The following is a 26,422-nucleotide window of genomic DNA, read 5'->3' on the forward strand; positions in this document are numbered from 1 at the left end:
TTTTAAAATACAATTTTTCTCAAAGAAAGAAAATTTTTCTCAAAGAAAAAGTAAATGTAACTCCAATGGAAAATCACTTTCACTTGCTAGAAGCAGAAGACACGCATCAACAAACATTAAAATGAGCACCCCTGTCCAGCCAGGGGAAGCAGCTGCACTGGGACCAATACTCTTCCAGAGGACACCTTTCAGTTTCTCACAGACACTACCCCAGCTTGCTGGCCATGCCCTCCTTTAGCAAGCTCCCAGATTTTCCACCCTGTGCTCAGCTGCGAGACTGCTCCATATCCCTCTGTCGTCTCGACTTCAGGCAGGAATCCTGCACCACATGTGACTCAGGGCATGAACAGATGGCTGCCTGTCTTCTGCTGTGATCAGAGACTATTCTCTAGCAGAACTGCTGCTTCATTAGCATTTCAGGAACCTCAAGGGGCCCTTGCCTGGATAAGTGCAGTGGGGGTGTGTGGGGAGGGCAGTGAGGAGTTTTCAAGGTTTCCTGCTCACCCTCTGTGGGGGTACTCAGGCTCTCTGCTTTTCACTATGATCATCTTCACAGCCGATGTTTCAGCAGAGAACCCTTTGTTCACTATTAAGGGTGGCTCTTTAAAAGCCAATCACTTTGCAAGTTTACTATATCTATTTAATTATTTTCTGGGAACTTGCTTTCACTTATTTGATCAAGTTGAAATATTTTCCAATTTATTTAGTAGTTCTGGCAAGTATTTCATCCTTTCTCTGTTCCTCTGGGTGCATTTCTGGCTCCTCAGCTCAACTGTAATAAGAGCCAGCTGAGCTTAGCTTGTTTTGCTAGTGAGGACCCTGACAGCTACAACTGCTTTTCAGACTACAACTGTGACCCCATCCCAGCATTTTCATACTTAAAACAGCACACTCATTATATTTCACAAATGGTCTGGCCCTGCCTTTTTTTTCTTAACCTCTCTTTGACCCAAATGTTCCTCAGAAGTATTTTATTTTCTCTCCAAAATGGAAGAGTTTAAAAACATTATCAAAATTTACCTCCTATTCTCAATGTATAGGATCAGAGAATAAAGGCTATAAAATTTCCTCATTTTTGTTCTTACAGTTTCTTTGTAATAGGGGATGTAAACAATATCCATGATTCAATGCCCACCCCTTTTCACAGAGATCCAGGGGCTCCGTTCTCAGAATAAGATGTGAATAGAAATTTCCCTCAACCCTGAAGGTGTGCAGTGCATAAGCAGCCTTCCCACAGAATGTGCTACAAAATCTAATTAGTCTTCTGCTGTTTATTATATTTCTTGAATCCTCTAAATTTTATCTGCTTGATTTGTCTTAAGATAATGTAAGGGGGAACTGAAACATTCAATTTAGGAATTATTTGATTTTTTTCTTTATATAATTTTGTTGCTGTTGTTGAGTCCGTATTATGCTGGCTTTGTTGATGACTCTATATGGCAAATCTTGTTCAACTACCAAACTAAGACCTCATTCTGCTGCTGAGACATCTACTAGAACCACATACATTGCTGAAGAGAAAGAACTCTGTCTTCAAGTTCTTTTCTTCTGCTGTGATTATCACCAACTTCTGCTACCTCTCTGATAAAGTTTTGCTTTGTTTCTTGACTTTTCTCCTGCTATTTTTGCTCAGTTTTTAATGCTTCCCTACTTCGTAATTAAAAATTGAGATACTAAAAATACTGAGATATAAAAAAACTCTCGAAAGTGTACAATTAAGTTGTTTTTTAGTAGATACACAAAAACTGTGTGATAACAGCATTTCTGGTGAAAATGTTCACCAGAACATCTTCATCATTCCAAAAACACCACCCACTCTCACACTCACTTCCTAATCTCTCCATATCAGCCCTGACAAGCACTACTCTATGTTCTCTCTCTGTAGATGTGCCTATTGTGGACATGCCATGTACAGTCGATTCTAGGGTTTTCTGCACTAGTTATATACCCTGAAGTTGCCATGAATGCTGAATTACATAGATACTGAGCCGTGAGTGACCTCAGGAATGACCAGCTGTAGAACCACCCAGCTGAGCCCAGCCAACCCAAAGAATGAGGAATACCAAATTCTTGTTATGTTAAGCCGTGAAGTTTTGAGCTGGTTTGTAATATAGTAATAGCAGAAGCAAGGGAACACAGCAGCAAGTGCCAGGGACAAACATGCTTGACATATGTGAGGACAAGGAATTTCTACAGGAAAAAAACCCAAGGGTGTGCACTGAAGAACATACTTCGTCAAGCTTTTATAAATATCAACTTGTACATGACCAAATGTCACGTCCACTGGAGATCCTTCTATTCTGATTCAACACTGAAACCCAGTCCTTTCTACGACTCAGCTGTGAAACCTGGTGGGACACATTTCACGGCAATTATTTCAAATAAGGAAGGCTCAACTTCCCGTGCAAAAGGTTTTCAACTCCTTCTTCCAAGGGTTCCACCAAAAAATGACTATAATGGTCACTGAAAAACCACCTGTGGCCTCACAATTCCAGCCTCATCCACTCCCTTTAATCTGTAAAGACCATACAGTGGTTCAGGTAGCTATACATCAGAAAGCCACTAATAATATGAGATGAGGTGTTCAAAAGAAAGTTCTGGAGTTAACAAATAAAAACTGGACATAGTCTGTAACAAAATCTAGATATTTCCAATTTCCACAGGACAAGAGGAAAGCTAACCATAATGATCAATCAAGTATCCTTCCCAGAAAAATGAGCACAGAGGCACGCGACCACACATGGCCAACACTGTACTTTTGTCAGGGCACACAGCCCACAGGACCATGCCCTCCCCACCATGCCACCCCCTCTGAGCCACCAGCATGGTGCTGCCCACCACATGGCTTTGCCTTACGCCCTTCTTTTAGTCTGGCAGGACCTCTCTAACCTCCCTTCCTCCTTCAAGTCTAAATTCATGTGCTAACTGCTGTGTGAGGTCACCTTAAATACCACTCGCCCTTTATCATTCAGAGCAGCCCTGCAGTCCTTCATGAAAACTTGAAGCGTGGCCCCTTACTGCATGGGCAGCCAATGCTGGGCTGGTCTCTCTACATGTGTCCCCACTGGTCAGGAACACAGGAGGGCCTCCTCCAATACCTACACAGGTCAACAGTTTAACTGAGATGTGTCCTGCCCACGAGAAATGGTGGGACCTCAGCAGCACTTCTACATGTACCGGAGTTGGTCAGGTAAAATTTCTCTGGACTCTGTGAGACATGGCTCCTGCCCCCACAGCAGCACCATCTGGGAAGACATAAGAAGCATGCCTTACCTTGGTCGGTTTTGGTTGCTGGCTTCCAGTTTTCAGCACTAATTACTGGCAGACAGACCTGCCCCTTTTCATCAATGTTCGGGTGATAGATCTTTGTTTTAAATGTGATCTTCGGTGGTTTGAATGGGTACTCTGCTGGAAAGTTGATTTCGATTCTGAAGGCCCCCTTATCATATGGAGGGTTGTCCTGCAGGGAACGAGGAAAGGGCAAATGAACACACTACAGCTCAAAAACCTGTCGCTGAGACAGAACTGCTCTGTTTACTTGGAAAATTAATTTATTTCAAGTAGTATGCCAATTGAAACCTTGTCACCTTGAGGGCCACCAATAATCAGTATTTCTACAGCAAGATGTCTGCTAAATTCCAGAAAACTCTGAGATAGACGGTGTGGTCTCTTTATCTTTGTACCCTTAATAGCTTTTGTTTGTGTAGTTTTAGGTCTACAGCAACAGCAAGAGGGAAGTACAGGTATCCCTCACTTTCCAAAAGTTTGAGTGACGCCACTTCACTTTCATCAAAGGCCTACGTTAGTAACTGTTTTGCTAGCCAACAGAAAGACATCTGAAGAGGATTTTCACTTTTATCGAAAAAGGCATAAAAGTGAAATATAGCACCCCATGTTTGTTTTGCGGCAATCCTTTATACACAGGCAGTGAGCACCAGGAGCGTCCAGAGTGGTGGCGCCGCCCAGAGCCTCCCCCAGGAACTACACTCAGTGTAGCTGCCAGAGCGCTGAATTCTTGTCTGTGAGCACCTGTGCTTTACCTGATTTATTTTGTGTTATCTGTTAGCAAGATGTGTCCTAAAGTATCAGACAAGCCTGAGAGAGGTTATTTTGGGGGTCTGGGAACATAAACGTTTTTTCCATGTAAGTTAATGGTAATTAAATGTTTCTTTGCTTTACACCACTTTGGCTTACACAAGGTTTCCTAGGAATGCTCTACTTTTGTTTGTGTGGTTTTTAAGATTTTATTCTTGTGCAATCCCTTCACCCAATGTGGGGCTCAAACTCACAACCTGGAGACCAGGGGTCGCGGGCTCCACTGACTGACCCAGCCACGTGCCACAAAATACTCTACCTTTGGATAGCAGAGGAAAGGTGAGCTGGGTTCCTCTAAGTCCCCTCCTTCACACACAGCCTCCCCACTACCAACATCCCCCCCCAGACTGGTTTGTTTGTTACAATCAATGAACCTACATGGACACCTCATTGCCACGCGCAGTCCAGTTACACTAGGGTTCACTCTTGGTGTCGTGCATTCTATGGTTTGGGTAAGGTATCGTACATTAGAGTTAGAATCTGACAGTATATATAGCCTTTACAGATGGCCTCCTTCACTTAGTAATATGCATTTAAGGTTCTGCCATGTTTTTCATGGCACAATAGCTCATTTCTTCTTAGCACTGAATATTTCATTGTCTGGATTTAGCACCACTTATTTATCCATTCATCTGCTGAAGGACATCTTGGTTGCTTCTGAGTTGGGCAACTATGAATAAGGCTGCCTTACACATCTGTGTGCAGGTTTTTGTATGGACACCCCTTTCCACCTCTGCTGGGGAAACACGGAGCAGCATGATTCCTGGATTGTAGGTTAAGAGTATGTTGTTTGTTTTTTGTTTTTAAGATTTTATTTATTTATTTGACAGAGAGAGAGACAGTCAGAGAGGGAACACAAGCAGGGGAAGTGGGAGAGGGAGAAGCAGGCTTCTCGCTGAGCAGGGAGTCCAATGTGCGGCTTGATCCCAGGACCCTGGGATCATGACCTGAGCCCAAGGCAGACGCTTAACGACCGAGCCACCCAGGCGCCTCTAGTTTTGTTTTGTTTTGTTTTTCAAAGACATTTATTTTATTTATTTTTAAAGATTTTATTTATTCAGTTGTCAGAGCACAAGCAGGGGGAGCAGCAAGCAGAGGGAGAGGGAGAAGCAGGCCCCTTGCTGAGCAAGAAGCCGGATGCGGGACTTGATCCCAGGATCTTGGGATCATGACCCAAGCCGAAGGCAGATGCTTTACTGACTAAACCGCCCATGCACCCCTTTCTTGCCCATTTTAAAAGCAGACTTTGGGGCACCTAGGCGCCTCAGTCAGTTAAGCATCTACCTTCAGGTTATATAATCCCAGGGTTGTGGGATAGAGTCCCACATCTGCTTCTTCCTCTCCCTCTGCCCGCCCTCCAGCTTGTGCTCTCACGCTCACTCTCTCTCACTCTCAAATAAAATCTTTTAAAAACATAAAAATAAAATCTGCCTTTTTCCCCCTTATTATTGAGTTTTAAGACTTTTTTTGCTTATTTTTGGATAATAGCCCTTTATCAGACAGGTCTTTTACAAATATCTCATCTTTTTTGAAAATAGAGGTGGGTGCACCTAGATGGTGCAGTTAGTTAAATGCCTGACTCTTGGATTTAGTTCAGGTCATAATCTCAGGGTCGTGAGACTGAGTTCCCTGTCAGGCTCCATGCTCAGCAGAGAGTCTACTGGAGAGTCTTTCTCTCTCCTCCTCCTCCCTAAAATAAATAAATAAATCTTAAAAAAAAAAAAAAAACAATAAATAAATCTAAAAAGATTAAAAAAGAAAAAGAAAATATGAAGTCACACCAGGGGTAATTAACAACTCAACCAAGACTATACCACATTCTGGGAGGCCAAACAGGTAGCCAGGGCTCCAAATTCTGGCTAGCTAGATCTCCTCAAAGTAAAGCCAGTATCCAGCTGGATGGCTAGATTCTGGGGAGCTCAACTTGCCCCTAGCTGGTAGCCAGTCAGGGCCAGAACCATGCCCCAATTCCCTGTCCCTATGATGGCTTGAAGATCTAGACCTCAGGGGCTGGACACCCTGATGGGCCCAGGAGCCCCTGAGAGATGACCCAAGATAAAGAGCCCCACCCTCCGTCTACCTTCAGGAAGTTGAGCAAACCCTTCATCTACTGCCTTCTCCTAGTACTCTGGCTCTCCTGCTGTATCACACCCAACCCAAAGAAAGCTAAGCTTCTCAGAGTGCCAGGAATGCTGTTGAGAGCCCCCACACCATGGCCCTTCCTCTTTAACCCTCAGACCACCTGGGCATCTTCCAGCAAACACAGCTTCTCTGCTGGGGAACAGGGTTGGCAGGCACCAGATCTCCACACTGACCCATGTTCTAATCCTGCCCAAAGAAGGGAGACATGTTGCAAGGGCTTTGAAGACAGGTAAAATTAGGGAAGGCTGAGGGGTAAGAGAGGTCTTCCAGGCAGAGAAGACTAAAGACTAGGATGGTGGGGCTTGGAAGGGGCGATCTGGGCCAAGACTAGAGGCTGGGAGCCACCAGTGTGGCTGAGCGCCTACATGGGGTCTTCCCGAAGAAAGGCTGAGGCCACTGAACTCCCCTCTGACCAGTGGATACCCTGTCAGAAGATTAATCTGTGGGGAAGCTTGTGGGGAAGCTGGGAGACTCAGGGTTTGGAATAAGGTGGAGATGTTAGCAAACAGTCCAGGCTGGGTGCCTATATGGGGACACACCTGGCACATACGTGAGAAAGGTTAGGAGAAGACAAGACTGGAAAATCGTTTTTATCCCAACAAAACCTTTGCTAATCCCTTCTTCAGAATTCTCTACAACACTCTCCATAAGTTAAAGAGGCAGCAGACCCCTCCCAGGCCTTGTCCTGTGTGCCTACCCAGAGTCACTCACTACCAAGGGCAGCTCGACTCACTGTTACAAATGTACAGATTTGTACAAATTACCAATGGGGGAACTCAGAGAAGATAAGATGGCTTTTGGTTTTCATTTTTGGTTTTTAGGGGTTTTGTTTTGTTTTTGCTTTTGGTTTTTAAGATTAATTTATTTTTAAATAAATTAATTTTTAATTAAAAAATTTTTTTAATAAATTAATTTTTAAATTTTTTCTTTTTTTTTTAAATTTTTAAATTTTCTAAGTAAAAATCATGTTCACGGGGCGCCTGGGTGGCTCAGTTAAGCGTCTGCCTTCAGCTCAGGTCATGATCCCAAGGTCCCGGAATCGAGTCCCGCATCAGCCTCCCTGCTCAGTGGGAAACCTGCTTCTCCCTCTCCCCCTCCCCTGCTTGTGTTCCCTCTTTCGCTGTGTCTCTGTCAAATAATAAATAAAATCATAAAAAAAAAAAAATCATATTCACTTCTACCACTTGAGCCATGTAAAAAGAGCTTTCCTATACAACTTTTGTTTGGCTGGCCATATCTGCCAGATTTATTCATTCATTGCCCCAGACTGATCAACCCTGTGGCTTACCTAATGCTGGGCCCTGCGCTAGGAGCTGGAAGACAAGAATGAGCCAGGTCCAGTTAGCAGTGCTAACCTTGGCTCTACCTCCTGCTCACTGGGCAAGCCTGGGACCTTCCCGAACAGCTGCGATGTGGGTGTGTAACTGCAGTGCGCACTGAGGAGGAGGTTTGAGCACACACGGTCCAACGTGCCTGGCCCTGGCGCAAAAAGCTCAAAGAAAAGCAGCTCTGTTGCTGCCAGAAGCACTACAGGCCGAGCCTCTCACCACTCCCCACGGAACGTGGCTATGCTCACCTTACCTTCCCTGAGCCTCTGTCCTTGTCTGGGGCTCTGGGGATGAACAAAGGAGTAGCTCGGGGGTGTGCCAATCACACAGACTTTCCACCTGTGCCAGTGATTTTTGTGGAAGAAGGCGTGCAAAAATTAAAACACAGGATATACCTTCTGGAGAAAGGCCTAAAGCACCACATGTGAGTTTTTGACATTTCAGAGCTAAACTTACTCTGGAAGGTAGCTCAGAAACTACAAGAGACCTTAATGAGAAAACATGTTTGTGCGGTAGAGAAATATTACACAACTATCCAGGAATTTGCCTCACACCAAGATCAAGTTGTAACACCACTCCATCGTCAAATTCACCAAAGATTCTAGCACTTTTATCTTTACACATGACCCTGACCAATGTTTTTCTGTTATTCCCGCCTATATGGGTGTCTTACATTCCTTTTAGCAGATACCACTATGTCAGGGAATATTTTTAGATGTAAAATTAATTTCTTCTGCTAATTTTACATGCTCTCAGTTAGTGCAAAGCCTTCAAGTTTTATTTCTCTCTCTCCTGAAGACGCTATAGGTGATTAGCCAAACATGTATCCACTCTCCCTTTATAGACATGACTGGTTTTAAGGTGTTTATTGTTTATTTTATAAACAGTATGGTTGAGGAGAAAAGGAAAAAGAAAACTAACTTTGGTACTGCTCTTGTGCTTATAATCCATTTTTCTGCCTTTGCTTCTAGTCATGATACACATGCATGTACAGAAGATTTGACCGCTCTTTACCAAGGATTTATGACATGCTAGCTGCTTCTCTGTCTTCCCTCCAATTGACCTCCCCCCACGGCAACCTCAAGCAGATGTTGTCATCAGCCACATCTGGAAATGAGACAAATGAGATGGAAGTTGAGCAATCAGCCAAAGACCCTAACCTCAGACCTCCTCTCTGGTAACACAACTCACTGCACGTGCCGGAACCCTCCGGGCCCATCCTCGTCACCTCTGTGTGACCTGCAGGCCCAGGGAAGCCATGAGCATGTGCTGCTGTTCACGCTGCTTTTGGTGCCCTGAGTCCCTGTCTCTCTCTGCCTCTGGACTAGAAGTCTTATGTCGCCTGCCGCATCCAATAGGCTGTTAGCTTGCAAGTAGGGTAAAAACTTGAGATCCTTCACAGTTCCTGACACCCACTGTGCAAGGCACAAAGCCATCCTGCAGCGACTAAGACAGACTTCACCGAGAGACAGCTCCTCCACACAGGCACCAAATCCACCCCCTCCCCCCAGGCTTTGACCTGTGCGTCCTACCCCTAACCCTGGGGCCAAGCCTAACCTTTCCTTCCCAGGGCAACCCTTTAAGAATCCCAAGACTCCATTGTGTTTCATGTCTTCCCTTCCTTGAGTGAAGACCGACTCCTTCAATTATCCCACAGAAGTCACAGTTTGTGTCACCGCTGTGACTGCTTTCTCTGTCCTGCAGTGAGGACACCGCACAGCTCTCTGGCAGTGAGAGGAAGTCAGGCCAGTCCTCCCACTCCCTGACATGGACTGCTGCCACACGGCATGTCCCCACGGCGTGTGCACAGCTAACTGACACCACACACAGGACTCACGCCTCACCTGATGTGAACAGGAGGATCCTGGTTTAGAGCTAATGACCGTGCTGTCCCTTCTTCAAGGGTCAGACGGACTGAAGGCTCTGTGTGTTGCATCCACTTCTGTCCCCTTTAGTGACGACCCCTCAGCAGCATCCTTTCACTATGTTTCACCCAGCAAGTTAACAGAGCCAGAGATTCACTACGACTAGAATGCCAAGTCCAGTCAGCCCCTCGAGCTGAGCTCTTATTAAAGGGGAGCTGTCTATGCGCTCAAGCCTTCAGGGTCCACTCTAGAATCTTGTCATGGGTCTTCTGAACAAAGAAGATGTAAATTGTCAAGTATTTTTTCTTTCGTATCTATTCTGAAAATGCACTTTCTTGTTGCCTGAATCACAAAATCTGTTCGATCAGTAGGCTCATTCTGCGTTAATGCTGCTTTCTAAAGAGGAGTCGTTTGTACTGTCTCCAATGGTTTTGGTTTGTAGGGCACTTCACAGTATAGGTCTTTGTCAACGAATACCCGATGTTACAGAATTCCATCACATTAAAACTTACAAATGCGAGAGAGTATTTTTATTTATTTTTAAAAAAGATTTTATTCATTTATTTTACAGAGATCACAAGTAGGTGGAGAGGCTGGCAGACAGAGGAGGGGAAGCTGCTCCCCGCTGAGCAGAAAGACCAATGCAGGGCTCGATCCCAGGACCCTGGGATCATGACCTGAGCCTGAGGCAGAGGCTTTAACCCACTGAGCCACCCAGGCACCCCATGAAAGAGTATTTTTAAAACCCGTTTTCTTGTCTCTCGTGACCAAGCTACCTTTTGAATTATATCTAAATTTAAAAATCACCGTCTCCATGAACTGAATTCAATAGGAAACTTCCTCTGCTCTCAATTCATATGTACTTCTCACAACACAATCCACTTTCCCCCCAAGAATGGAAGTAGCTGGGATGCCTGAGCAGCTCAGTCGGTTAAGCGTCTGCTTTCGGCTCAGATCATGATCCCTGGGTCCTGGGACCAAGTTCCGCATCGGGCTCCCTGTTCAGCGGGGAGCCTGCTTCTCCCTTTGCCTGCTGCTCCCCCTGCCTGTGCTTGCTCCCTCTCTCTGACAAGTAAATAAATTAAAAAAAAAAAAAAAAAAAAAAAAAAAGAATGACATAGCTAACATTCGTACCCCGAAGTATATTAAACATTCCATCCCTCAGGATAAGAGCTGTTAGTCCCCTGCTGCATGGCCCTGGTATGTTCTCTACACATATGTAGTGTAAACAAAGGCATTTTATTCTGGACATCTGTATGTATTACTTACAAGTAGTTATGAAACTGGAGTCATACTGTCTCTATCCTTTTGTACTTCTGTTCATGTTGCTATACACGGTCTCCCACCCTGCGGTCCAGCTGTTGCCCACTTCTTAGGCCACAGCGCCTTGCAGGTGGAGCCACACTCAATGTCAAAGAGACCACGGAGGGCAGTGCCCCTGTGGCTTTTGTCCACAAAGCCTGCAGCTGGCTTTGACAGGAGCGCAACAGTTCCCACCAATATGGAGGGATGCTCTTCCCCGAAAATATCTCCAGTGTAATGTGAGATTGGTGACAAAATTATGTTTTATGTAGGGATCCCCTCATTTGGCTACAACCATTACAGCAACAGAAAGGCAGAAGTGAGAAGCTATAGGAGAATCAGCAGGAAAGTAGAGAAGAGCGGAAAACCCACCGGGGCTGGGTCCTGAGAGAGGCAGGACTTGGCTCCATCTCAGTCCAGAGAGGCGATGCGGAAAGAAGGAAGGGGTCTGTCAGGTGAGGATTTCCGGTGAAGCGGGCTGTAAGGTGAGTAAGGACCCAGAAAGGAAGGTGAGAGACTGTAACTACGAACGCAGCAACAAAGAGGTGAAAGAAGGAAACCAAAGCTTCACATGTGCTCCCGGGGGTCAGGGTGGACTTGTAAGAAATCTTCCTTCTTCCAAACTGAAAAAATAATCTAGCATTGAAGGAGCTTTTATACTGTGCCTGGGACAGTCCAAGATACTTTTAGTCAAGAACAGTATACCAGTCACCAGAAGGCAATGAAAGAAAAAAGGAAGGCGGGGGTGCCAGTGTCACAGATACCCAAGCACCCTACTAGCTTTGGCAAGTCTTTAGGTTTTGTCACAAGTAGGAAAAAAGTGTTTGTTTGTTTTAAAGATTTTGTTTATTTATTTGACAGAGATCACAAGTAGGCAGAGAGGCCGGCAGAGAGAGAGAGATGGAGAAGCAAACTCCCTGCTGAGCAGAGAGCCTAATGCGGGGCTTGATCCCAGGTCCCCGGGATCATGACCTGAGCCGAAGGCAGAGGCTTTAACCCACTGAGCCACCCAGGTGCCCTGGAAAAAAAGTGTTTTAATTGAGGCAAAATTCACGTAATATACAATTAACTATTTTGGCATGTATGATTCGGTGGTATAGTGAATTCATAATGTTGTACCCCCTCTCTCTAATTTCAAGACTTTCCTTGCCTTCAAACACTCTGTATCCATTAAGTAACAAACAGAAAATCGAGGCAATAAAACTCTGTTGAATAGATTACATTTTTGCTCCAGTGGAGGCTGAGGGAGCTGCGCCAGAGGTGGCTAACTTCTCCCAGGAGGGAGAGGAGAGGAGCTCAAGGTTGAAGGAGGGACCCTCAGGTAGAGGGCAGGCAAGCCAAGAAAGAACACACGTTGCTTTCTACAAGCCGGCCTCCAGAGCTGCTAAAATGACATTCGGTGCTATCAGAGAGAGAAATCTGTGTTGTGGTAGAAAACAGGCTACTCTCGTCTCTCTCCCTAACAGAGAACTGGGGCCAGCACCCTAGCAGGTAGCACTCCTGCCCGTTTTCTTTTAGGTGAACACATCAGCGCGCACCCTCTCACATCCCGGGATTTGTACGTGCGGTGCCATAACACGTTTATTTTTATTGACCTTGCAGTGTGCTACCGACTTTATCCTCATCACCCATACACTTACGTAGCTCCTCAATCTTCATAATGGTTTGGATGCACCACAATTTCCTTACCACCGCCCCACTGCAGGGCACGAACTCCTCTTCATTTGTAAAGATGAAATCAATAGTATCATGAGTGTCCGCGGGAGCAGTAAAGACCCAACATACTTTTTTAATAAAAAACAAAGCTACCATGCGTTCCCAAGAGCACCGGCTAGCTCCCCTGGCTGAAAAGCAGGAAAGCAGAGCTGGCAAGGCTGCAGGGAGCCATGAGGACATGGTGGCAGCACCCATTCTGGGAAGCCACAAAATCAGAAATGATATTTCTTCCATTTTCTTTTCTTTTCTTTCTTTCTTTCTTTCTTTTTTTTTTTTTTTTAAGATTTACTTATTTATTTGAGAAAGGAGAAAGAAGGCATGGGTTCGGGGGTGGCAGAGGGAGTGAATCTGAAGCAGACTCCCCAATGAGCAGGGAACCCCTTGTACGGCTCAATCCCAGGACCCTGAGATCGTCATGACCTGAGCCAAAAACCAAGAGCTGGACACTTAATCAACTGAGCCACCCCAGCGCCCTGAGGATGTTTTCATATAAGGAAGAAGCCTGATTTCATCTGAGAGAGGAAGTGGTGGCAAGGAACCTTTCTGTTCTGGTGAGCTCCTTACTGTGTTCTCCTAGTTGCATTTTGATCACCTGTCTTCCCCCATTAGTCCAGGAGATACGTGAGAGCAAGGACCCAAGGCACCCTCAGAAGCAAGCCTCAAATGTTTGCTAACAGAACTGCTAAGCCAACAGATTCTCTTCTTGATTATAAATCATCAATGCCAGGATTTATGTTATGGCCATGAATGTCAGCTCTCAGAATAATGCTTTAATGTGCCTGAAACACAGTGATCCCAGAAGCGTATACACAGAAAACATTTCCACGTCTCTGGATATCCCAGGTACCAGTCACAGCTTAGAGTGGCTAATAAAGTAGGAAGTATGAGAACCTCACAGCCAATCTAGGAGGCAGGGAGTCGATTCCAGGTCATTCACATAGAAATAAAACAAGTTCTTTTTAGGAAAGAAAAACTGAGGGGCAGTTGGGTGGCTCAGTTGGTTAACCATTGGCTTTTGGCTCAGCTCACCATCTCTAGTCCTGGGACTGAGCGTGACATCAGGCTCCCTGATGTCTGCTTCTCCTCCCACCTCTGCCACTCCCCCTGCTTGTGTGCTCTCTCTTTCACTCTCTCTCTCAAATAAAATCTTAAAAAAAAGAAAGAAAGAAAGAAAAACTGGTATTACTGCTTTTTTAAAAACCAAGGCTAGGGGGTGCCTGGGTGGCTCAGTGGGTTAAGCCTCTGCCTTCAGCTCAGGTCATGATCTCAGGGTTTTGGGACCGAGCCCTGCATGGGGCTCTCTGCTCAGCGGGGAGCCTACTTCCCCCTCTCTCCCTGCCTGCCTCTCTGCCTACTTGGAATCTCTGTCTGTCAAATAAATAAATAAAATCTTTTTTTTCTAAATAAATAAAATATTAAAAACAACAACAACAAAGCTAGAGGCGCCTGGGTAGCTCAGTCGTTAAGCATCTGCCTTTGGCTCAGGTCACGATGGGATCGAGCCTCGCATCAGGCTCCCTGCTCAGCAGGAAGCCTGCTTCTCCCTCTCCCAGTCCCCCTGCTTGTGTTCCCTCTCTCGCTGTGTGTCTCTATCAAATAAATAAATAAATAAATAAATTATATATATATATATATATATATATATATATATATATATAAAATATATATATAAGCTAATTACAACTGAATTTAAAAAAAATAAAAACACACATGCCCAAATAACCCAATTTTAAAAATGGGCAAGGTAACATGAACAGAACAGAACAGCCCCTTCTCCAAAAAAGATATACAAATGTCCAATAAACACGGGAAAATATATTCCACATTATTAGCCATCAGGGAAATGCAAATCAAAACCACAGTGGGATACCACTCTGCACCTACCAGGAAGGCTGTAATGATAAGGACGGACAGTAGCAAGTGTTGACAGAGATACAAGGAATTAGAGCCCTTATACTCTGCTGGTAGAAATATAAGTGGTGCAGCCACTGTGGAAACAGTCTGGCAACTCCTCAAATGGTTAAACATAAAGTTACCATATAACCCAGCAACTCCACCCCTAGGTAAATACCCATAAGAAATGAAAACATATTCCACATAAAAACCTGTACGTGAATGTTCACAGCAGCATTATTTTTAACAGCCCCAAACTGGAAACAATCCAAATACCCATCAACCGACGAATGGACAGGTAAACAGAATATAACCATTATAATGGAAACTTATTTGGCAATAAGAGGAATGAATTTCTGATACACGCTACAACATGGGTGAAGCCTGAAAGCATTATGCTAAGGAAAGAAGCCAGACACAAAAGGTCATACATTGTAAGATTCCATTTATATGAAATATGCAAAATAAGCTAAAGCTACAGAGACAAAGTAGCTTTTTGGTTGCCTAGGCCTAGGGATGAGGGTGATGGCTATGGGTGGGGTGGTTCTTTTGGGAATAATGAAAAATGTTGTAAAATTGTGGTTATAGTGGCACAACTCTGTGAATATACTAAAATCCACTCAATTGTACACTTTATTTTTGAAAAAGATTTATTTATTTGAGAGAGAGAGTGAAAGAGAGAGAGCACAAGCAAGGGGAGAGGCAGAGGGAGAAGCAGGTTCCCCGCTGAGCAGGGAACCTGACCGTGGCGGTTGTTCCCAGGACCCTGGGACCGTGACCTGAGTCGAAGGAAGACACTTAACTGACGGAGCCACCCAGGTGCCCTGAATTGTATACTTTAAAAGGAGGAAATGCATGGTTTGTGCATCTCAACAAGACTTTAAAAAAAACTGGAGCACTTGGGTGGCTCAGTTGGCTGAGCATCCGACTCTTGGTTTTGGCTCAGGTCATGATCTCAGGGTCCTGAGATCGAGCGCCCCCCATCAGGCACTGCGCTAGGCAGGGAGTGTCCTTGAGATTCTCTCTCTTCCTCTATCTCCTCCCCCTGCTCGTGCAAGTGCGCGCGCTCGCTCACGCACTCTTGCTCTCTCTGCTTCAAATAAATAAATCACCCCCCACTCCACCGCCAACCCCCTGCCCTGCCCAAATCAAAGCTAACACAGAAAGAGTAATTCTCAACTAAGGGTAGTGTTATTCCTCCCTCACAGGTTTAGAAATGCCTGGGCAGGGGATGGGGGGAGGGGAGCAGGGACGCCTGGGTGGCTTAGTCAGTTAAATGTCTGCCTTTGGCTCTGGCCATAATCTCAGGCTCCTGGAATAGAGCCCCTTCTTGGGCTCCCTGCTCAGTGGGGTGTCTGCCTCTCCCTCCAGCTGGCTAGTGCTCTATCTCTCTCAAATAAATAGAATCCTGAAAGAGAGAGAAATACCTGAGAGTGTCCCTACATTGTCCCAATGACAAAACTGGCCACTGGCACCTACTGGACAAGAAAAAAGGACAATCCTACACAAATAATCCACAGGCACACACCAAAATGCAGTTTATAACGCAATCGCATTGAGAAATACTGGTTTTGGGTAACTACAAGTTCAATTTACAAACTGTTTGGGAGGTGCCTACTATGTGCGACATGTCGGTGCTAGGGGCAAGAAATGTAAGGGAAACTGATACAGGCTTCTACCTGACCCAGAACTTGTTGAGACAGATATTCATACCACAATAACGCAGAAGTCACACTGTGAGGAGTGCCCAAATAGGTGGGGGGCAAAGTGATGTGGTGCAGCGGTGGCACAGCACAGCACACCCCAACAAGCTGTCAGCCAACAGGCATTCCCCCATTTCTTTGCAGGCAAAACCCCAGTTTTGTACATGGTCATGCTGCTCCCTCACTATGATCTAGAGGTAAGTCCTAACTGGTCTAAACCTGTCCAACAAAGCAGCCACCAGTTGCTAGTGGCTATTGCACACTTGGAATGTGACTCTTCTGGGGCGCCTGGTGGCTCAGTTGGTTAAGCATCAGACTCTTTTTTTTTTTTTTTTTAAGATTTTATTTATTTATTTGACAGACAGAGATCACAAGTAGGCAGAGAGGCAGGCAGAGAGAGAGAGGAGAAAGCAGGCTTCCCAAGGAGCAGAAAGCCTGATGTGGGGCTCGATCCCAGGACCCCGGGATCATGACCTGAGCCAAAGGCAGAGGCTTTAACCCACTGAGCCACCCAGGCGCCCCCAAGCATCAGACTCTTGATCTTAGCTTAGGTCTTGATCTCAGGGTCAGGAGTTCAAGCCCCACAGTGGGCTCCACATGTGGAGCGGGAAGGGAAGAGAAGAGAAACTCTTCTGAATTGAGATGTGCTATGAGTGCAAAATACCACCTGGATTTCCGAGACCTTGTACAAAAAAAGAATTTAAAAATATTTCAGTAATAATTATTGGGATTATGTGTTAAGAAATATTTTTAATATATTTATCTAAACTATTTTACCAAAATGAATGCCAAAATGAATTTTTAAAAATACTAGAAAACTTAAAAGTACAGCTGTGACTCACAGGATATCCCAATTGGACAGCACTATCATCCATTGTGGGACTTTCCTACCAGTAATAGACGGGGTTGGGGTCAGGGCAGGGGTAAGCCATGTGTCCTGGTTCTGGATAATGACATGTGGGGGCCTTTGGGCAGCTTCCAGGATGGGTGTCTTTGTTCTTGGTCACACCAAACTACACATACGATAAAAAACTACACAGACAAAAACACACACATACTAAAATTGGAGAAATCTAGACAAGGTCAGTGGACTGTATCACTGTTATTTTCTGGTTATGATACTCTGCTATGGTTATGCAACAGGTGAAAGGTACTGCCAATCTCTCTTACTATAATTGCATGAGAATCTATGATTATCTCAAAATTAACCGTTCAAAGAGACAGAAAAGAAATGAAGGGAAGAGGAGGTCCTCTTCCTACCCTGGCCACTGTGGGCCCTGCAGCGGACCCCAGTACTGCAGCAACTATGTGATGAATGGCTGAAAGTCAGGCTGAATAGAACCAAGAACCAGAGAAGAGGGACAGGCCAAATTCAGGTCCCTGCTCCCATCACGGAGCTGCTGGATTAACCAGCCCAGAGCATGCACCACAGGACTTTCTGGAGCAGTTAACTTTCCCTTTTCGAAGCAAAGCTGAGTTGGGGGTTTCCTTACTTGCAATCAAAAGCGACCTCACCAGCATGAATGCTGACTGCAGAGAACACGGAAGGATGTGATTCACTGAGACCAGGGCCTGGGGAGTTTCAGAGAAGACTCAGGAGAACGGGTGCCTTAAGTAGAAGAGGTTTCCCAAGCAGGAAGAGGTGTGATGTTCCTGGGAGAATGTGATGCCTCTCCCTAAGGTTAACAGGAATTTAACTCAACAATTAGCTTTGAGTATCCTAGCCACAGTCCAACTTAGAGTCAACTGGTGGTGGACCCTGACGTGCAGCGCACGAGACAAGGGGGCAAAGCTGTTCCAAAGAGGTTGGTATCCAGCCCTGGTGGGGGAGATGTGATGGTGAGCCTGGGAGGTGCTGCAAAGAACTTCTGAAATGAAAAAGCCTGCTCAGAGACAGAAGTACTTCCAGTTTCTGAAAGAGGATATTATCAGTGTAACTCATGCCCATCCCCAAAACTAATCCAGAGGGGTTCACCAGAACCTGGTGTGTGTGTGTGTGCACCAAAAGGAGAGCAGTGCGCCCCAGGAGCCAGCGTGGAGGCCAGAGAAACTGCCAGGTCAGAGAGTGTGCTTCCTCTCCCACCAGCTGGCAGGGAAAACAACAAGGAAGTACAAGGCCTCTCCAGAGGGCCTTCTTTTCATTTTAAAAACAATTCTTAAGGCAGCCTTTGATATACAAGGCCTCAGGGATACAAAGATGACTCACAAGTCTGTGGTTCTGAAGCCCAAAGGCGAAGACATCCAGGGCAGCTGACTTGAGCATTAACCACAGCATTAGCTGAGGTAAACACTTGCTCTGCGCCAGGCCTAGGAGCACTGTCAACTATTTTTAGTCCCCTGCCCGCTGTGAGAGGCAGGCACTTATTAGCTCCATTTTACAGATGAGGAACTGAGGCACAGGCAATTAGAAGACGACTTACTGTTACTGTTTAGATTGTTTCCATCTGTGTATGTCTTACCTTCTCAGTAACAGGTAAAACTAAAACTAGCAGTAGCAGCACCACAAGTTCAGGGTGACAATGACAGGGGACAGGAGTAGCCTAGGCAAGAACGGAACTCAAGATGGAATGAATTCTTGGGACGCCTGGGCAGCTCAGTCGGTCAAGCATCCCACTGTGGGTTTCAGCTCAGGTAGTGATCTCCAGGTGGTGAGATCGGACCCCATGTCCAGCTCCGAGCTCAGCCCTTTAACTCTGCTCCTCCCCCCATTCTTTCTTTCTCTCTCTCTCCCTCAAATAAAATCTTAGGGGAAAAAAAAAGATAGAATGAATTCCCGCCTTAAAGAATGCAAGCACTCAAATCACAGAATTAGAAAAGGACAAAGAGAAAACACCAAGGAAAATAGAAGATATCAAAACATAAAAGCGAAATTACAAGAAAAGCAAAATTCAGCTACTCACAACACAAGAAAAGAATAAAACTTCTACTTCATGATGCACGAAACCCATGTGACCATTTACCCAAATCCACTAGCACACAGAACACACAATCCAATCTCACATATAAACAAAGGCAAAAACACTAAAGGCTAGTAAACTTAATAGGATGGAATATTTTTTCACTTTAATTTTTTTTTAAAGATTTTATTTACTGATTTGACAGACAGAGATCACAAGTAGGCAGAGAGGCAGGCAGAGAGAGAGGGAGGAAGCAGGCTCCCTGCTGAGCAGAAAGCCCGATGTGGGGCTCAATCCCAGGACCCTGGGACCATGACCTGAGCCGAAGGCAGAGGCTTTAACCCACTGAGCCACCCAGGTGCGCTCACTTTAATTTTTTAAAAAATGCATTTTGAAGATCTATTTATTTGAGAGAGTGTGTGTGTGCACACACACAAGCAGGGGAGAGGGACAAGGGAGAGGGAGAGAAGCAGACTCCCTGATGCGCAGAGCCCCATGCAGGGCTCAATCCCATGGCTCAAGATCGAGACCTGAGCCAAAATTAAGAGCCAACGCTCAGACGACTGAGCTGCATAGGCGTCCCTACAATGGAATATTTTAAAAGTAGCTCATGATGAAGGAGGGGTTAATCCAGAAAGGGAAGAGACTTGTAATTAACAGGCCACTTTGAAAAACCCATATCATAAAATTTAATTGACAGTAATATGGCCTTTAATGAAATCCACTCACTCCTGATTAAAATTTACAAATTTAGAGAGCAACATCAGCAAAATGGCAAAGCAAGCAGCTCCAAACTCCCTTCCACAGAAACATAAAACAAAACAAAGAAACAAAAAACCCACACCCACAGAAACTGTCAGAACCAACTTCGTATGAACTCTGGAAAACAATCCAAGGTTTACAGCAACGGAATGAATGCAGAATCAAGAAAAAGGCAACTGAAAACTGGCAGGAAAGCTTCGTGGCAATTTTACTCGCTTTTACTCCACTCGCTCCCTAGCAGGACAGCCCGCAGTCTTGCAGAAGGCAGCCTCTATTTCCAGCGTGGGGCCCTGGTCCCTGGTTCCAGAGGGAGCAGAGTAGACCTTACTTGCAAAGTAGTGTGTCTGTCTGTTCAAACCAGTCTTAGAGCAACCTGAGGGGCTGACTACAAGGCGCTTACCTTTGTTTTGCCTAACTCAGAATCCACACAAGGGTGGAAAATCCTGGCCCTGCTCCAAAACACTGTGAGGCAATGACAAGCCCACAGCCAACTGGAGCAAAGAGAGTGACTGAGACATACAATAGACTTCCTAAAGCAAAAGAGGAAAAGCCAAGGAGAAACCGGGGGAAACTAGGGCCTTCAAATGTGCCCTGGGATACTGGGGAATTGAGAAAGCCATGCATATGCCTAGGGCAGGCTACCTGCTGGGCAAAGTCATGAGCCCATCTGTAACTGTCACCACTAGCTAACTGTAGCCTCAATGCAAGCAACAAGTAAAGGCTATGGGAGAACTGCAGCTGACGTGGCTACGCGTTAAAGTAGTACCCCAGCACGGAGCCAGTCTGCACAGACTGAGAGAAACTCTTTTTTTTTTTTTTTTAGGCTTTTGACATTCAAGGAAATTATAGCCCTAACATGGGTAAAACACAAATGAAACCTTAAACTGTCAAGAACAGCAAACCCCAGGGCACCAGGCTGGCTAAGTCAGTAGAACATGTGACTGTTGATCTTGGGGTTGTGAGTTCAAGCCCTACCTTGGCTGTTGTTATCACTTAAAAGACAAAACGAAAAAAACCCCAGCAAATCCTGGGCAAGAGGGAGAATCTGATTCCACATTATAATATTCAAATATCCAGTTTTCAAAACCACCACCAAAAACAAAGACCATGAAGTATACAAAGAAAAGGAGAGGTGCCTGGCTGGCTAGGTCCATAGAGTATGTGATCCTGGGGTTAAAAATTCAAGTCCAACCCTGGGTATAAAGATTACTTAAAAATAAAATCTCAGGGCACCTGGGTGCCTCAGTTGGCTGAACAGCTGACTTGGTTTCAGCTCAGGTCATGATCTCAGGGTTGTCAGCAAGGAGTCTGCTTCCCCACTCGGTCTGCCCCTCCCTCCACTCATGCTGACACACACTCTCTCAAATAAATCTTTAAAAATAAATGAGTAACAAAATAAAATCCTCCCCCCCACCCCAATTTAAAGGAGGCTCTATGCCCAGCATGGAGCCGAACCCAGAGCTTGAACTCATGACCCTGAGATCAAGAGTCAGATGCCTGGGGCACCTTTGTGGCTCACTGGGTTGGTTAAGTGTATGCCTTCAGCTCAGGTCATGATCCCAGGGTTCTGGGATCAAGTGCGGCATCAGGCCCTTTGCTCATCGAGGATGTTGTTTCTCCCTCTCCCTGCCGTTCCCTCCGCTTGTGCTTTCTCTGGATCAAATAAATAAAATCTTTAAAAAGAAAAAAAAGGGACGCCTGGGTGGCTCAGTGGGTTAAAGCCTCTGCCTTCAGCTCGGGTCATGATCCCGGGGTCCTGGGATCGAGCCCCGCATCGGGCTCTCTGCTTAGCGGGGAGCCTGCTTCCTCCTCTCTCTCTCTCTGCCTGCCTCTCTGCCTACTTGTGATCTCTGTCTGTCAAATAAATAAATAAAATCTTTAAAAAAATAAAAAAGAAAAAAAAAGAAAAAAAAAAGACTTAGCTATTTAACCAACTGAGCCACCCAGATGCCCCAAAAATAAAATCTTTAAAAAAAAAAAAAAAAAAAAAACACACACACACAAGAGGGATGCCTGGGATGCTCAGTGGATTAAGCCACTGCTTTGGGCTCAGGTCATGATCTCAGGGTCCTGGGATCGAGCCCCGCATCTGCCTCAGCATCCGTGCTGAGCAGAGAGCCTGCTTCCCCCTCTCTCTCTGCCTGACTCTCTGTCTACTTGTGATCTCTCTCTGTCAAATAAATAAATAAAATCTTTAAAAAAAAAAAAGAAAGAAAGAAAGAAAGAGAAAAAGTGTGACCCATCTAAAGGAATAAAACCAACTGACAGAAACCATCCCTAAAGAAGTCTAAACACTGGACTTACTAGACAAAGAATTAAAATCAATGGTCTTTTTTTAAGTTTTTATTTATTCATTTATTTAAGTAATCTCTACACCCAATGTAGGGCTTGAACTCACAACTCCAAGATCAGGAGTCACATGCTCTTCTGACTGAGCCAGGCAGGCACCCCTAAAATCAACAGTCTTAAACATGATCAAAGAGATAAAGGAAATCATGGACTAAGAACTAAATGAAACCAGGAAAATGATTTCTGAACAAAATGAGAACACCAATAGACAGAAATTAAAAAGGAAACAAACAGAAATTTTGGAGCTGAAAAACACAATAACTGAAACGAAAGCCACAGCAGAGGAGTGTGACAGTAGATTTTGGCAAGTGGAAGAATCAGAAAGAACTGCCTGAAGTTAGGACAATTATCCAGTCTGAGGACCAGAAAGAAAAAGAAATGAAGAAAAGTGAACAGAGCCTAGGGAAATATGGAACACCATCAAGAAGACCAAAATACACATTATGGGACCCCCAGAAGGCTAAGCAAGAGAAAACAGGCAAAAAAAATTTTTTTGAAAAATAATGTGCAAAAACTTTCCAAATTCTATGAAAAATAAACTACAATACAAGCTTAATGAACTCCAAGCAGAATCAACTCAAAGAGATCTATACCAAAACACACAGTCAAACCACCGAAGACAAAGAGATGTTCTTTTTTTTTCTTTTTTTTTTACAGATTTTAATTTATTTATTTGACAGATAAAGAGAGCAAGCACAAGCAGGGGTAGCTACAGGCACAGGGAGAGGGAGAGGGAGGAGGCTCCCTGCTAAGCAGAGAGCCTGATGTGGGGTTCAATCCCAGGACCCTGGGATCATGACCTGAGCTAAAGGCAAACACTTAATGACTGAGCCACCCAGGCACCCCAATAATCTTTTTCTAAAGTAGGCTCCAAGCCCAGTGTGGAGCCCAATGTTGGGCGTGAACTCATAGCCCTGAGAGCAAGACCTAGAGCTAATACCAAGAGTTAGATGCTTAACCAAATGAGCCACCCAAGTGCCCTAGACAAAGAGATAATATTGAAAGCTGTAAAAGAGAAGTGATTTCTTGGATCCTCAGTAAAACGAATGATTTCTCAATAGAAACCATGGAGGCCAGAAGGCAGTGGGATGACATATTCAAGGGGTTGAGAGGTAAAGACATCAGCAAAAACTATCCTCCAAAAATGAGTGAGAAATTAAAATATTCCCAGATTTTTAAAAAAGCTGGGGGGGGGGGGCGTGCCTGGGTGGCTCAGTCATTAAGCATCTGCCTTCGGCTCAGGTGGTGATCCCAAGGGTCCTGGGATCAAGCCCCACATCCCGTTCCCTGCTCAGCAGGAAGCCTACCTCTCCCTATCTGTCAAATAAATAAATAAATAAATCTTAAACAGACAAGCAAACAAATAAAAAACTGGTAGAATCTTCACTTTCCCTAAAAGAAATACAAGAGTCCAACAGGCTAAATGAAAGGACAGTAACTTAAAGCCATATGAAGAAATAAAGAATAATAAATTTAACTACACAGAAAAATATAAAAGCTAGTAATATAGATTATTGTACTTTGGGTTTTAACTGCTCTTCGCAACAGTAACCATATAGGGGCACCTGGGTGGCTCAGTGGTTTAAGCCTCTGCCTTTGGCTCGGGTCATGATCTCAGGGTTCTGGGATGGAGCCCCACATTGGGCTCTCTGCTCAGCGGGGAGCATGCTTCCCTCTCTCTCTCTGCCTGCCTCTCTGCCTACTTATCATCTCTCTCTGTCAAATAAATAAATTCTTAAAAAAAAAAAAAAAACAATAACCATATAAAAGTGGGAGGTAGGGATGCATGGGTGGCTCAGTCAGTGAAGTGTCTGCCTTCGGCTCAGGTCACACTCCCAGGGTCCTCGGATGGAGTCCCAAATCAGGCTCCCTGCTCAGTATAGAGCCTGCTTCTCCCTCTGCCTGCCACTCCCTCTGCTTGTACTCTCTAACATATAAGTAAATAAAATCTTTAAAAAAATAAAAAATATATAAAAGAAATAAAATGGGAGGTAATAGAGATGTATAAGAGAAGAGTGTTTAAAAACTATTAAAATTAAACTAGTATTATTCAAACTAAGTTGTTAACAGATTAAGATGTTAATTGTAATCCCCAAATTAACCTCTAAGAAAATAACCAGTAAGTATACATAAAAGGAAAGAAGGGAATCAAAATGGTATGCTACCAAAAAAATCTATTATATATGGCAATAATACAGGAATTTAGAAACAAAAAGCATTTAAGACACCCAGAAAACAAAGAGATAAATAACAGAAGCAAACACTTTATCAGTAATTACTTGAAATGTAAATGGATAATCTCTCCACTTAAAAGACAGAGATGGGACAACTGGCAGTTGAGCAGTGGCTGCCTTTGGCTCAGATCCTGATCCACTCAGCGTGGAGCCTGCTTCTCCTTCAGTCTGCCACTCCCCCTGCTTGTGCTCGCCTGTGCTAACTCTAACCCTGTGCGCGTGCTCTCTCTGGCAAATAAATAAAATCTTTTAAAAAAGGACAAAGATTACCAGAATGGATAAGAAAATGCCATCCATCTATATGATGATTGCAAGAGACTCGCTTTACAAAGACATAAAGAAGTCAGAAGTAACAGGGTCCCCTGGGGGAAGAGAGTTAGGTTAAGCCTCTGCCTTCAGCTCAGATCATGATCCCAGGGTCCTGGGATCAAGCCCTGCATCAGGCTCTCTACTCAGCGGGAAGCCTGCTTCCCCCTCTCTCTCTGCCTGCCTCTCTTCCTACCTGTGATCTCTCTCTCTGTCAAATAAATAAAATCTTAAAATAAAAAAAACTAAACTAAAAGATGGAAAAAGATATTCCATGCAATTACTAACCAAAAGAGCTACGGCGACTATATTAATATCAAACTAGATAGATTTTTTTTTAAAGATTTTTATTTATTTATTTGACAGACAGAGATCAGAAGTAGGCAGAGAGGCAGGCAGAGAGAGAGAGGGAAGCAGGCTCCCCGCCGAGCAGAGAGCCCCATGCGGGGCTCGATCCCAGGACCCTGAGATCATGACCCGAGCCAAAGGCAGAGGCTTTAACCCACTGAGCCACCCAGGCGCCCCTCAAACTAGATAGATTTTAAGTAAAAAAGAATACAACAAAGGATATTATATATTGACAAAGGTTCAATCCATCAAGAAGATACAACAATTATAAACCTATATACAACAAACATATGAACCAAAATACATGAAGCAAAAATTGACGAAATGAAGGGAGAAATATAAGAAATATAAGTTCTAAAAAAATCTTTCGGGATTTTAATACCCCATTTTCTTTCTTTCTTTCTTTCTTTTTAAAGATTTCATTTATTTATTTGAGAGAGAGAGAGAACATGAGAGGGGAGAAGGTCAGAGGGAGAAGCAGACTCCCCGCCAAGCTGGGAGCCCAAGGCAGGACTCAATCCCAGGACTCTGGGATGATGACCAGAGCCGTAAGCAGTGGCTTAACCAACTGAGCCACCCAGGTGCCCCCAATACCCCATTTTCAATAAGAGAACAACAGTGAAGACCAACAAGGAAATGGGAGTACTTGAACAACCAATTAGACCTAACATATACAGAACACTCTAACAACAGCAGAATACACATTCTTTTCAAGTGCCTGTGAAACATTCTCCACAATAAACCACTTTAAGTCACACAAAGTATATTTTTTGGCCTTTGTGGAATGCAACCAGAAGTCAATAACAAAAGGAAAACTGGAAAGCTCACAAATATGTGGAAATTAAACATATTCTTAAAAAACAAACAAGGGGGGGCGCCTGGGTGGCTCAGTGGGTTGGGCCGCTGCCTTCGGCTCGGGTCATGATCCCATGGTCCTGGGATCGAGTCCCGCGTCGGGCTCTCTGCTCAGCGGGGAGCCTGCTTCCCTTCCTCTCTCTCTGCCTGCCTCTCTGCCTACTTGTGATCTCTGTCTGTCAAATAAATAAATAAAATTAAAAAAAAAAAAAATATATATATATATATATATATATTCAAGAAGAGAAATTAAAGATATATATATCAATCAAGTAATATACCATGTTATAGAATTGGAAGTCTCATATTGCTGAGATTATGGGGGTAAGTAAATGGAACACATGCTTAACTGCAATCCCAATCAAAATCCCAGGAAGATTATTTTTTGTAGAAATTGATTGGAAAACAAGGGCACCACTGAAATTCAGTGGGAAAGACAGTCTTGTCAATAAGTGGGACTAGAGGGGCGCCTGGGTGGCTCAGTGGGTTAAAACCTCTGCCTTCAGCTCAGGTCATGATCCCAGGGACCTGGGATCAAGCCCCGCATCGGGCTCTCTGCTCGGCAGGGAGCCTGCTTCCGCCTCTCTCTCTGCCTGCCTCTCTGCCTACTTGTGATCTCTGTCTGTC

General features: G+C 44.5%; 1 protein-coding gene across 1 annotated transcript in view; it reads right to left on the minus strand.

Annotated features, from left to right (window-relative positions):
- LOC111142528 (ubiquitin conjugating enzyme E2 L3) overlaps positions 1-26,422 on the minus strand; it is a 60,760-nt gene that overhangs the window by 2,998 nt on the left and 31,340 nt on the right. Inside the window, exon 3 of the mRNA XM_022495774.1 lies at positions 3,274-3,460. Coding sequence (XP_022351482.1) covers positions 3,274-3,460 — 187 coding nt within the window. The remainder of the gene's footprint in view (positions 1-3,273; positions 3,461-26,422) is intronic.

The sequence above is a fragment of the Enhydra lutris genome, unplaced genomic scaffold (assembly GCF_002288905.1).
Source record: "Enhydra lutris kenyoni isolate GAN:26980312 unplaced genomic scaffold, ASM228890v2 scaffoldscaffold8, whole genome shotgun sequence".
NCBI lineage: Eukaryota > Metazoa > Chordata > Mammalia > Carnivora > Mustelidae > Enhydra > Enhydra lutris.